This window comes from Heteronotia binoei, chromosome 2 (genome assembly GCF_032191835.1).
Source record: "Heteronotia binoei isolate CCM8104 ecotype False Entrance Well chromosome 2, APGP_CSIRO_Hbin_v1, whole genome shotgun sequence".
In the NCBI taxonomy this organism is placed as follows: Eukaryota; Metazoa; Chordata; class Lepidosauria; order Squamata; family Gekkonidae; genus Heteronotia; species Heteronotia binoei.
This window is the reverse complement of record NC_083224.1, coordinates 177,721,864-177,735,502: the sequence shown is the minus strand read 5'-3', so window position 1 is coordinate 177,735,502 and position 13,639 is coordinate 177,721,864. Positions and strand designations below refer to the sequence as shown.

At 48.1% G+C, this 13,639-nt stretch overlaps 1 protein-coding gene across 1 annotated transcript in view; it reads right to left on the bottom strand.

The window, feature by feature from the left end:
• The window catches only part of LOC132566995 (flavin-containing monooxygenase 5-like), a 42,185-nt gene extending 38,570 nt beyond the window's left edge, over nucleotides 1-3,615 (bottom strand). The window contains exon 1 of the mRNA XM_060232566.1: nucleotides 3,481-3,615. Within this exon, the coding sequence (XP_060088549.1) occupies nucleotides 3,481-3,615 (135 nt within the window). The remainder of the gene's footprint in view (nucleotides 1-3,480) is intronic.
• Between the last annotated feature and the right edge of the window lie 10,024 nt (nucleotides 3,616-13,639).

The following is a 13,639-nucleotide window of genomic DNA, read 5'->3' as shown; positions in this document are numbered from 1 at the left end:
CCTCCTTTTATGGCTTGTGGAATATCAGCAAGCCATCCTAACTACTTCAGCCCGAGCCTTTTTGTCTCTTCTGAAACCGGCATCTTCCCACTGCTGCTAAGAATATTCCCTCAGGGAAGAATGCAATTTTAGAACAAGTTTCGGTACTAAAGGCGCAGGCTGGGTCTCAGCTGGGCTCCCCGATCTTTGCCCTCAAAGCCACAATCCCCCGTCCTGGTGCCCACCCCCTTACTTGTGCTTACAGAATATCCTCAGATGATGAATTTGCTGTCTGACTAAAACAGAAAGATTTGACAAAAGAATGGTTCATGAGGGATTCAAATTGACTGTTCAGCGGTAGGGATGGGATCTGTGAAGAGCAGAACTGGCACTTCATGTGTGAGAAGCTCATGTAGGGTTGCCAATCCCCAGGTGGGGGCAGGGGATCCCCTGGTTTGGAGGCCCTCCCCCTGCTTCAGGGTCATCAGAAAGCGGGGGGAGGGGAGGGAAATGTCTGCTGGGAACTCGTATTATTCCCTATGGAGATTTATTCCCATAGAAAATAATGGAGAATTGATCTGCGGGTATCTGGGGGAGCTGTTTTTTGAGGTAGAGGCACCAAATTTTCAGTACAGCATCTAGTGCCCAAAATATCTCCCAAGTTTCAAAACGATTGGACCAGGGGGTCCAATTCTATCAGCCCCAAAAGAAGGTGCCCCTATTCTTCATTATTTCCTATGGAAGGAAGGCATTGAAAAGGTGTGCCGTCCCTTTAAATGTGATGGCCAGAACTCCCTTTGGAGTTCGATAATGCTTGTCACAGCCTTGATCTTGGCTCCACCCCCAAAGTCCCCAGATATTTCTTGGCAACCCTAAGCTCATGTGTAAGAAGGCTCCACTGGAGGTTCAGGAGAGAGGGAGAGGCATTAGTTGGCTGAAGAGGAAGCTCCTGGTTTCAGAGAGCCTCTCTGCCTTCAGCCTTCTCTGGCTGCCAGACAGTTTTAGGACCTCCTGGCTATACTACACACATTGCCATACGCAGGGCTTTTTTTGTAGCAGGAACTCCTTTGCATATTAGGCCACATACCCCTGATGTAGCCAATCATCCAAGAGTTTACAGGGCTCTTAGTACAGGGCCTCCTGTAAGCTCTTGGAGGATTGGCTACAACAGGGGTGTGAGACCTAATATGCAAAAGAGTTCCTGCTATTAAAAAGCCCTGGCATACAATGATAATAATTCTTATTATTTATCCAAACGACACCAAGCCTCTGGAACCGGGGTTGCCAGGTCCCCTCATTACTCCACCAGTGGGTTTGGGAGGTGTTCTGGGACGTCCCCAGCATAATAGTGTCACCTGAAAGCGACATCATCGCATCAGGGATGTTGCATGGCAACGCTCTGGTTTTGGGGCAAAAAAAACTACAGTAAAACTGGCTTCAAACCATAGAGTTTTGCCCTCAAACCAGAGCGTCATCATGGAATGTTGCTGTTCTGGGGGCATGGTTTCCTCTGCTGGCCAGCTGGCCAGTGGCAGGGAGAAGCCCCTGGAAGCCAGGGGGTCCTCTGCCCGGACCTGGGGACTGGCAACCTTATCTGGAACTCCACACCACAAGGTGAAGGGAGAGGTCTATTACATTCCTATCAAAGCCCTGTGAGATACGAACCTCTCTCATTCCTGCCAGGAAGATTTCACCAACTGTTGATGAGGTAATCAATATTTAGCACAGCGGAGGTGGTATTAAGGATGGCAAGCACTGCCCAACATTTTCTTATTGCAATCCCTGTCAAATAGGTTTCAGTTCGGTTAGCTTTATTGGCATTAAAGGAGGGATGAAAGAGGGGAAAAAATAGATGTTCATGCACATGCATACAAACAGATAAAACATGCCAACATGAGTCAAGACCAAAGAACATTCTAAATGGGCCTAAAATCTGTACAAAAATAAGTCAAAAGTCAGTCTAATACAAATTTAAACTACAATACATTCCTGAGTATAAGAGCAGCCTGAAAAAACTTTGCCGCAGCATCAGTTGTGTTCCCATCGTTGTTGTTTAATAGATACAGCAGTTTATATGAATCCAGAAGCTCTAAGATACTACGAGACTTAACATTAAAATGCTGTGCCAAATATTAATGTAATAACTAATAGCACACGAGACACAGTTTCAGTGGACCCACTTGCAGAAGGGCACAGTCTGTTAGCACAAGGTGTGCTGTTAAATCAAATAGGTTGGGCATTTATTGTTTTTAATTACTTGATGGTTTAAAACATTCTAACGCTACCTTTTTACCCAATCACAGTTCCCAAGGCGGTGAACTTTAAAAAAAAAAACCATTAAAACATTTGAACAATTAAAAAGAACATTGATAATTATAAAAGGATTCAACAAAACATCAACGACCGAATCCAGGCAGGAGTGCCAGTCTGAGATGCTGAAAGCAGGAAGGAAAGCTGAAACCAGGGCAGAAGGACTTGCTGAAGGCTGCCTGGTTAGTTTGGGAAAGAGGGGAGATTTGAACTGGGGACTTACTGGTCCAGAGCTGTGGCTTGTAGCCCAAACACAGCACCTGGGAACGGGCCAGGCCAATCCTTATCAGCACCCTAAAATAATAGTTTCTGGCTGGCCCAGTCTAGCCTAATCTCATCAGAAGATAAGCAGCCTTGGATAGCACTTGAATGGGAGACTTCCGAGGATGTCTAGTGTCCAAATGCAAGACTATCTCTGAACGTCTCTTGCCTAGAAAACCCCTGCGGGTAAGTCAAGCCAGCCACAACTTGATGGCAGAATAAGATGATAGCTTCGGTACAAGCTGGGTGATGTTAGGAGCAACACAAATTATTTAAACACAAACACACAAAACCTGACCTGAGAGCCATCCTAAGCAAGTCTACTTAGAATCCTACTCCGATCTAACTGGTGGAATTTACTCCCAGGAAAGTGTTCTTAAGAGTGCCCTGTTGGATTCCTATTTGGCAAGCTTACTTAATGTAAGAGCCGCAAAGAATAAATGTCAGATGTTTGAGAGCCACAAGACGTGAATGTCAGATGTTTGAGAGCCGCAAATAGATGGGGAAGAGAGAAGTGGAAAGAAAGCAACTTTAACTTCAAATATATTCTCCAAGCTGGCAATGGGGTGGGGGGGGCCTCGAGAGCCACACAATGTGTGTGAAAGAGCCACATTTTGGCCATCCCTGCTATATGGGTATGTATGTATGTGTCATCAAGTCACAACTTACTTCTGGCAACCCCAGCAAGACATTTTCCAATGCAAATGAGAAGCAGAGGTGGTTGGCCGCTGCATTCCTCTGAAGAGCCTTCCTTGGTGGTCTCCTTTTCAAGTACTGAGCCAGCTTAGCTTCTAAGGTCTGATGAGACTGGGCTAGATCATCCCACCTTCCCTCCTCCTATATGAGCGGCTTTTAAAAAATGGGTTTCAGCCTTGTCATTTCAAGAAGAGCTCCACGAGGATGCCTCCAGGTAACACCACCCAGACTCACCTCGAATCTCCAGAGCCCCCCGATATCACCGCTCATCTCAAAGCACACCGGCTCCAGATCTTCATCTAAGCAGCATTTGATGGAGACTAAGCCACTCGCCCCAGCTCCGATGACTGCAATCCTTTTCTTGGTCATGGTCAAAAAGCTATCCAGTGGTCCACGAAGAGAAGGAAGAAGTTCTCTGGTGAGAAGCTGCAGTTCCAAACAGTGAGTCAAGCACTAGGGACAGAGGCTGTGCTAAACAGCTGTCTCTGTGTTAGGAGGCAGAGAATAGGGAAGCCTCTCTCACTCGCGCACACACACAACTTGATTGTCAAAGCCTTCCTAGAAGAACAGGATTGGACATGCCCATCACGTGGGGAGTGAGTTCCTTTACAACATCGCAGCATGATTTCACAGGTTAATGGCCTGCATTATGTGTCAACCTTGACTCTTTCCTTTTCCGCTTCATCTTGACACCTGTGGAATACAGCACGAACAGAAGATCAACCACAAATAAATTATTCTTAGCAGCATTATTTCCTGGGGTTTCTGACTCAGGCTTGTAAAATCCCTTAGGAGCAGTGTCTGAAGATCTAAGAATTTATGGAAGATGAGCAAGGATGACATGTCACTCTAGGACTTCCATTTCTTGTAGACTTTGTGGCATACCATAGCTTGGATTTATATTCACTCCAAATCTCAGAGTGGCTCACAATCTCCTTTAACTTCCTCCACCACAAAAGACACCCTGCGAGGTAGGTGGGTCTGAGAGAGCTATTACAGCAGCTGCCCTTTTAGGGACAACCTTTGTCAGAGCTATGGCTGATCCAAGGCCATTCCAGCAGCTGTTAGTGGAGTCCAGATAAGAATCTGCACACTTAACCACTACACTAAACTGGCTCTCAGAAGGCAGAAAGAAATACAGCTACTTTACAGTCTACAAGGGCTACCTGGCAACATCACCCATCAGAGAAGAAAAGTTGGCAACCGGATTTGGTGCTGGATGTGTAAATTGTGGAGTGATGACTGCAGGACATGCTAATTGCAGGTGCATGGGACTGTAACTTTAAGAACTTTGACAAGGGTTCATGTTTTAAATGCAATGATATGAATAACTTATGTAATATATGAGAAGCATAACATGCTCTTTTGGTGTGTTCTATGAATATAACCCCATGGCACAGAGTGGTAAAGCTGCAGTGCTGCAGTCCGAACTCTCTGCTCACAACCTGAGTTCGATCCTGGTGGAAACTGGATTCAGGTAGCCGGCTCCAGGCTGACTCAGCCTTCCATCCTTCCGAGGTCGGTAAAATGAGTACCCAGCTTGCTGGGGGGAAAGTGTAGATGACTGGGGAAGGCAATGGCAAACCACCCCGTAAAAAAGTCTGCCGTTAAAACGTCGTGATGCGACGTCACCCCAGAGACGAAAACAACTGGTGCTTGCACAGGGGACTACCTTTACCTTTATGAATATAACAGAATTTGGTTTGCAAAGGATTTAAGTGGTCTTTAAGACTTTTTCACCCGCAATTTGTGTTGTTCATTCCAGGTAAGCTGGCAGCCCTATGCTTCTCTCTCTCTCTCGGCTTGGCTTCGCGAACGAAGATTTAAGAAGGGTGCAATAGTCCACGTTTGCTGCAGGCTCGCTGGTGGCTGACAAGACCAATGTGGGACAGGCAGGTCCGGCCACAGCGGCTGCAGGGAAAAGTCTGATTTAGGGTTGGTCCTGTAGCAGTGCGATTCTTCCTCAATCTCCTTTTGTCCTCAAGACCAGCTATGCGTGTGTTCTCAAAGGAAGAGACAGCCTGGTGGATGGTGTGCCTCCATGCTTTGCGATCTGAGGCTAGGTCAGACCACTGGTGATGGTTGATGTGACAGGTGCTAAGGGATTTCTTCAAGGAGTCCTTGTACCTCTTCTTTGTACCTCTGTACCTATGCTTAGAGTTCATGAATTACTGATGCCCCATGAATGACTGGTGAGCAGAAGGCAATGAAATTGCATGGGGGTGATCATGGCAGACCTAACATAGGCTAGCACCCATTTTAGAGCCTAACCTGTGATGCTGAGCACACCATCACTAGACATGTCCAAACTCCTGCAGGCCCGGGTCACATTTTAATTGCTTGTTGCGAATATCCCATTGGTTTAGCAGCATTTGGATTGACTATTTGATGAGCCAATCTATGGGGCCCACAGGGCAGCTGCACTCCTGGCAGAACAGTATACACACACACACACTGACACCCAATTGGCTTTGAACATGCGCATTGTTTGGTGCATATGAGGTTTAGCAAATGACCATAGGCGTTAAGAACATAAGAGAAGCCATGTTGGATCAGGCCATTGGCCCATCCAGTCCAACACTCTGTGTCACACAGTGGCCAAAAAACCCAAGTGCTATCAAGAGGTCCACCAGTAGGGCTAGAAGCCCTTCCACTGTGCCCCCTCAGCACAAGAATACAGAGCATCACTGCCCCAGATAGAGAGTTCCAACAATAAGCTGTGGCTAATAGCCGCTGATGGACCTCTGCTCCATATGCTTATCCCCCTCTTGAAGCTGTCTATGCTTTTAGCCACCACCATCTCCTGTGGCAGTGAATTCCACATCTTAATCACCCTTTGGGTGAAGAAGTACTTTCTTTTATCCGTTCTAACCCGACTGCTCAGCAATTTCATCGAATGTCCACGAGTTCTTGTATTGTGAGAAAGGGAGAAAAGTACTTCTTCCTCTACTTTCTCCATCCCATGCATAATCTTGTAAACCTCTTATGTCACCTGCAGTCGACGTTTCTCCAAGCTAAGAGCCCCAAGCGTTTTAACCTTTCTTTATAGGGAAAGTGTTCCAACCCTTTAATCATTCTAGTTGCCCTTTTCTGCACTTTTTCCAATGCTATAATATCCTTTTTGAGGTGCGGTGACCAGAATTCTACACAGTATTCCAAATGAGACCGCACCATCGATTTATACAGGGGCATTATGATACTGGCTGATTTGTTTTCAATTCCCTTCCTAATAATTCCCAGCATGGCATTGGCCTTTTTTATTGCAACCGCACACTGTCTTGACATTTTCAGTGAGTTATCTACCACGACCCCAAGTCTCTCTCTCTTGGTCAGTCTCTGCCAGTTCACTCCCCGTCAACTTGTATTTGTAGCTGGGATTCTTGGCCCCAATGTGCATTACTTTGCACTTGGCCACAATGAACCTCATCTGCCACATTGACGCCCACTCACCCAGCCTCAACAGATCCCTTTGGAGTGCCTCACAATCCTCTCTGGTTCTCACCACCCTGAACAATTTAGTGTCATCTGCAAACTTGGCCACTTCACTGCTTACTCCCAACTCCAAATCATGAATGAGTTGTAATTTCCCCCATGTAAATAGTTAGCAACTTTCTTCCCCCTCCCTGCCATGGCGTCACTCACACCCTGTGTCACTCACAAATGCTTCTGGTCTGACCACAGCAGCACTGGGTACTTTTAATATATATATTTTAAGAAAACTAATACATATGTGTGTGGTTACTAAATTTATTCAAACGAAAGAGAATCAGGGAATGGCCCTGAGAGGGCATTTGCTCTTAATGCCCAAGTAGGGCAGGGTTTTGCATGGTAACTCTCCAGTGACTAGGGCTGCCAAGTCCAACTCAGGAAATATCCAGGGACTTTGGGGGTGGAGCCAGGAGACCTTGGGGTGGAGCCAGAAGACTTTCCCATTCCCTAAATAAATAAAAATAAAGCAGTGCCGTTCCCCTGAATACAGCCTTCATTTCCTCATCCTCTTTTTCTGCCTGCCCTGGCAGCTGCACTTCCACTAAATGAAAGTGAAATTTGTCATACCCCCACAAGATCCCTTTGGTTTGGTGTAGTGGTTAAGTGGTTAAGTGTGTAAGTGGTGTAATGCTGTAGTAGTTAAGTGGTTAAGTGTGTTAAGTGGTGTAGTGGTTAAGTGTGCGGACTCTTATCTGGGAGAACCAGGTTTGATTCCCCACTCCTCCACTTGCACCTGCTAGCATGGCCTTGGGTCAGCCATAGCTCTAGCAGAAGTTGTCCTTGAAAGGGCAGCTGCTGTGAGAGCCCTCTCCAGCCCCACCCACCTCACAAGGTGTCTGTTGTGGGGGAAGAAGGTAAAGGAGATTGTGAGCCGCTCTGAGACTCTTCGGAGTGGAGGGCAGGATATAAATCCAATATTTTCTTCTTCTTCTTCTTGTTAGACTTTGGAAGCACTTCCAAGCATGGCTTTTTAAAGGGACACATACGCACATTCACAAAGCAGCCAAAATAAACAGAGTTTGAAAGCCCACACTTTGTGATCTCACTGGGGCAATTACTCATGGAGTTGCTGCATGTAACGGTTTGCTGTATTTCAACCAGCTTCTTCAGACAGCAACACAAAAGGGGAGCCTAGAGGGTGGAGTTTTCATCCATCCCATACTCAGGTTCTAGCTAACTTTTCCCTACCCATTTTACTATAGAAACGACTCCTGAAGTGAATGCTAAACAGAGGGACTCTGCTCTCTGCCTTTCTCACAGCTTCACATGCTCCTGGCTCTGCCTGCCCATCTCACCCCCTGTTTCCCTGCTGCTGAGATTTAAAGGTACACACACATTCCAAAACACAAACAATTGCAAGCGTCTTCTAAGCCTGCAAGATATGAAGGCACATGGTGGCTGTTGGAGCAGGATTTTCCCCCACTGGTCAGCTGGCTGGCGGCAGGGAAGAGCCTGCAAAAATGAGGAAATCCCCACTGGGACCTGTGGACTGGCAAGCCTACCGGTGGTGACTACAGCCCTTTCATTCATTTGACATGTAATAACTGGGAAAAGGTGACACAAAAAGTATCCTTTGCTGCTAGAGGTACCTAGAGCTGCCAACCTCTGGGTGAGGACTGGAGATGTCCCAGTAACCCAACTGATTTCCAGATGACATGGATTCCTTCCCCTGGAGTAAATGGCTGCTTGGGAGGGTGATCCCCATGGCATTATACTCTACTGAGGTCCTTTCCCTCCCCAAACCCCAGGCTCCATCTCAGAAATCTTCAGGAATCTCCCAGCCACAAGTTGCCAGCCCTGGATGCAGCTGAAAACTCCCCCATCCCCCCTACTTTGCATAGAATAATAGAATCACAGAGTTGGAAGGTGCCATAGAGGCCATTTAGTCCAACCGCATGCTCAATGCAGGATCAGCCTAGAGAATCGCTGACAAATGTTTGTTAGGCCGCTGCTTAAAGACTGCCAGGGAGGGGGAGCTCACCACCTCCCTAGGCAGTTGATCCCACTGCTGAACTACTCTTCCCGTAAAAAAGTTTTTCCTAATACCTAGCTGGTACCTTCCCATCCTTAATTTAAATTCATCATTGCGAGTCCTGCTGCCAATAGGAAGAGCTCCTTGTCCTCCTCTGACACCCTTCAAATGCTTATAGAGAGCAATCCTGTCCCCCCTCAATCTCCTCTTCTCCAGACTGAACATCCCCAAGTCCCTCAGTCTTTCCTCATAAGGCTTGGTCTCCAGGCCTCTGATCATCCTTGTTGCTCTCTTCTGCACCCGCTCCATTCCGTCCACATCCTTCTTGAAGTGAAGCCTCCAGAACTGCACACAAATATCCCAGGTGCAGCCTGACCAATGCAGTGTACAGTGGGACCATAACATCTTGCAATTTGGATGTTTTCACTCAGTGCGCATGCTTGTTTGCATACCCATGCAGCTCCAGGGCTTTACTCCACACAGTCTCCTGGTTCTCCAGGATTCTGGATCCATCTGTTTATAAGGCCTGGTATGGCTAGTGGCGAAACAGCTGATTGCTAACTGATTAGGAAGGAGTTTGGAATGTTTGGCACACCAGTAAACTCATCCCGGGACCAACTCCCAATTATGATAAGATTTATTTGGCAAACTGATTTGTGGCAACGATCACAGCGTCCCCAGTCAGTCTTTGGCAAATGGATTGCAGCAAACTTGACAAAGCAATTTGTGGCAAAGGTCACGACATCACAAGTTTGCTATGTTCTTAAGAACATAAGAACATAAGAGAAACCATGTTGGATCAGGCCAATGGCCCATCCAGTCCAACACTCTGTGTCACACAGTGGCAAAAAAATTTATATATACACACACACTGTGGCTAATAGCCGCTGATGGACCTCTGCTCCATATTTTTATCTAAACCCCTCTTGAAGGTGGCTATGCTTGTGGCCGCCACCACCTCCTGTGGCAGTGAATTCCACATGTTAATCACCCTTTGGGTGAAGAAGTACTTCCTTTTATCCGTTTTAACTGTCTGCTCAGCAATTTCATCGAATGCCCACGAGTTCTTGTATTGTGAGAAAGGGAGAAAAGTACCTCTTTCTCTACTTTCTCCATCCCATGCATTATCTTGTAAACCTCTATCATGTCACCCCGCAGTCGACGTTTCTCCAAGCTGAAGAGTAAATACAGTTAGAATGGCAGATTCCCCCAGGGCAGCCTTTTGTCATATTTTTAGGTTATTTTTACAGCCACAGGAATAGTTGGCTTATAAGAGGGAATTAGACAAATTCATCCCCTGACCTGGCTAGCCTGATTGTGTCAGATCTTGGAAGCTAAGCAGGGTCGGTGCTGGAAAGTATTTGGATGAGAGACCACTAAGGAAGTCCATGGTCTCACGTTTGCACATCTCTTGCCTTGGAAACCCCACAGGGTTGCCATAAATCAGCTGTGACTTGAAAGCAAAAAAAAAACCCCGACAGATTCATGGAGGATAGGTCTATGAGTGGCAACTAGCCATGGTGACTAAAATGAACCTCCATTTTAGTTCAGAGGCAGTAAAACTCTCTGAGTACCAGTAGCAGGAGTCAGCACAAGGAAAGGCCTCAGTTTCTATGCCTTGTCATGACCCTCCAGAGGACCTGGTTGGCCACTGTGTGAGACAGGCCACTAGACTAGATAGACTTCTGGTCCAATCCAGCAGGGTTCTTCTTACGTTGTTCGTAAGCCACATTCTGAGGGTGTGGGCATGCGCCTTGGAGATTCTTGCCCTTCCAGACTGCTAACAATTGGTCAACTAGCTGTCAGAGACACTGAACCCTCCATGAGGTACATAAGGCAGCACCACTGTCATGAGGTATAAGTTATGTTCAGTTGTTGCCACCTAGTGGCCGAGTTAGTCATTGCCAAGGAATATCATTGGGCATGTCTGAGCGGCAGCAGGAGTGTTGCTGTGCTGTCCTAAGGAGGCCTAACTGAGGCCTTATGAATGTACATTAGGGTTGCCAAGTCCAATTCAAGAAATATCTGGGGACTTTGGGGGTGGAGCCAGGAGATTTTGGGGGTGGAGCCAGGAGATATTGGGGGTGGAGCCAGGAACAAGGGTGTGACAAGCATAATTGAACTCCAAGGGAGTTCTGGACATCACATTTAAAGGGACAGCACTCCTTTTTAAATGCCTTCCTTCCATAGGAAATGATGAAGGATAGGGGCACCTTCTTTTGGGACTCATAAAATTGGACCCCCTAGTCCAATCGTTTTGAAACCTGGGGGGTATTTTGGGGAGAGGCACTAGATGCTATACTAAAACTTTTGTGCATCTACCTCAAAAACAGCCCCCCCCCCAGAGCCCCTGATACCTGTAGATCAATTCCTCATTATTCTTTATGGGAATCATTCTCCATAGGGAATAATAGAGTGCCCAGTAGACATTTCCCTCCCCCACTTTCTAAAGAGGGGGGGAGGGCCTCTCTCTCTCACATACAAACGCTTACTGGGTCTGGTTCCTGCATAACTTTACTTGCTCTGAAAACGAAAGCAAAACAAAGGGAGGGAGTGTTCTCTGACCAAACTGTTACTGACCCTTTCCCATGAAGCACTTCCTGTTTCCTGCTTCCTGCTCAGCTTTAAAGGCACACATTTTAAAAACGGACTTGTTTGCAGGTTTCTAAGCCTGCCGGAGCTCTAAAAATACATGGTGACTGTGTGGGAAGTGCTTCCCCCACCGGCCAGCTGACTGGGGGCGGGGGGAAGCCTGTAAAAATGGGGAATTCCCCTAGGGTTGCCAAGTCCAATTCAAGAAATATCTGGGGACTTTGGGGGTGGAGCCAGGAGACTTTGGGGGTGGAGCCAGGAGACATTAGGGGTGGAGCCAAGATCAAGTCTGTGACAAGCATGATTGAACTCCAAAGGGAGTTCTGGCCATCACAGGAGGACATTTAAAGGGACCGCACACCTTTTAAAAGCCTTCCCTCCATTGGAAATAATGAAGGAAAGGGGCACCTTTTTGGAGGGCTCTTAGAACTGGATCCCCTGGTCCAATCTTTTTGAAACTTTGAGGGTGTTTTGAAGAGAGGCACTGGTTGCTACGCTGCAAATTTGGTGACTCTACCTCAAACAAACAGCCCCCACCCACAGCCCCAGATACCCACAGTTCAATTCACTATGGGAATCGCTCTCCCTAGGGAATAATGGAGTGCCCAGCAGTCATTTCCCTCCCCCCCCCCACCGCTTTCTGATGACCCTGAAGCGGGGTGGACTCCAAACAGGGGGATCCCGTGCCCCCACCTGGAGATTGGCAACCCTACAACAGATGCAGGAATAAGATCTGCAGTCTTGGAAAGTTCCACCAGCCCCACATTTGTCTGCTTTGTTTCCTGCCTGCCAACAGGCTGGAAGAAGGATGAGAGAGGAGGGGGTAAAGTGGCAGGGCGAGCAAAAGCAGCCGGGGGAGGCGAATGGTTTCGGGAGAGAGATGCAACTTGCAAGCGGTGGGGCCGCAGAGCCAGAAGGCAGGAAGGAGAGCGACGGGGACCGACGGAGGCGGCGTTAGAGGGATCAGAGCAGCAGCCCCGAGGAGCCCAGAAAGGCTGGGAAGGCGACAGACCTGAAGGCTCCCAGCCCGGTTGCACTGCAGGGCAGGTTCCAGCCAAGGCCTCTGCGGCCGGAGAAGCAACCAGGGCTCGGTGCCGGCAAGCCAGCTCTTCCAGACTGGGGCCGCCGTGCAGCCGCCGCTCCGCCCAGCCAGGGGGTGGGAAGGGAGGAAGCCGTCGCATGGCAGGCCCTAGAGCCCGGCGGCTCTCCCTTTGCCTGGCGCAGTGGTGGGCACACTGGCCTAATAGAGCCACATAGAATAAATATGACATGTTTGAAAGCCTCAAGACGTGAATGTCAGCGGTAGGCAGCGTCGTCGTCGCCTGCTCGGGGATGGGGCGCCCGCCGTTTCCCTCCCTCCCCCGCTTCCGTTTGGGGGGGGCGGGGGAAGAGGGTGGAAATCCTGGCGTCCCCCGCTAGAGCGGGAGGGTTGGGACGCCTAAATTCCCCGCTGGGACCTGGGGATTGGGGAAGCCTAATGTACATCAGCAATAAATGTAGTTACACCTGCTCTGCTTAACTGATTTGGAACAAGTACATTATATGAAGCACCTAATGCAGGATACCAGGTGAGGGAGAGTTAAACAGCTGTGTGAGTTCAGCTACAGGGTAAGGAAGCCAGCAGCATTGGATTGAGTCCCTCTAGTCTAGGGTTCCCAGTCTCCTGTGTCTAGGGTTCCCATTGCTTGGGGATGCCCCCAAAGAGCTCCATCACACTCGATGTGCCCGGGGTGACGATGTCACTCGGAAGTGACATCATCATGCCGGGGATGTTGCAGGGTGACGTTCTAGCAAATTGGGTTTAAAACTCTATGGTACCATAGAGTTTTTAATCCAAATTGCTAGACTCTCCCCGCACGATGTGCCAAGTGGGATGATGTCCCTTCCAGGTGACATCATCGCTTTGCATGTGCGAGAAACTTCCCCCCACCCACCAGGAACCAGATAAGACCTGGCAACCCTATTCTAGTTGCATTAGTAGATAATTCACTAGTTCCGAACAGAGACCTTAGTTCCAAGATCAAAGGCATTACAAAGGCAGTCTCAGAGTTAGAAAGCGAAGAAAGAGATGGGTGCTATTACACCTAATGGCAGGAGCAGAATGCTGGGCAGAAGTTGTGGGTGTGTGGCTGGTCCAGTGAACTCCTGGCCCTCAGGGAACAAGTAATCCTGAGACTAAGGTTTCTGATTTGCAGAAACTGAGGTAGACTAGGATTCCCCATAGTGTCCACAAACACCTTTCCTGGCACACACTAGGGGCGTTTTCACACTGACCTTAATCAGCAGCGACGCCCCTCTTCACCGCGCAGGATCGGCACGGATCAGTATCATGCTCCAGGT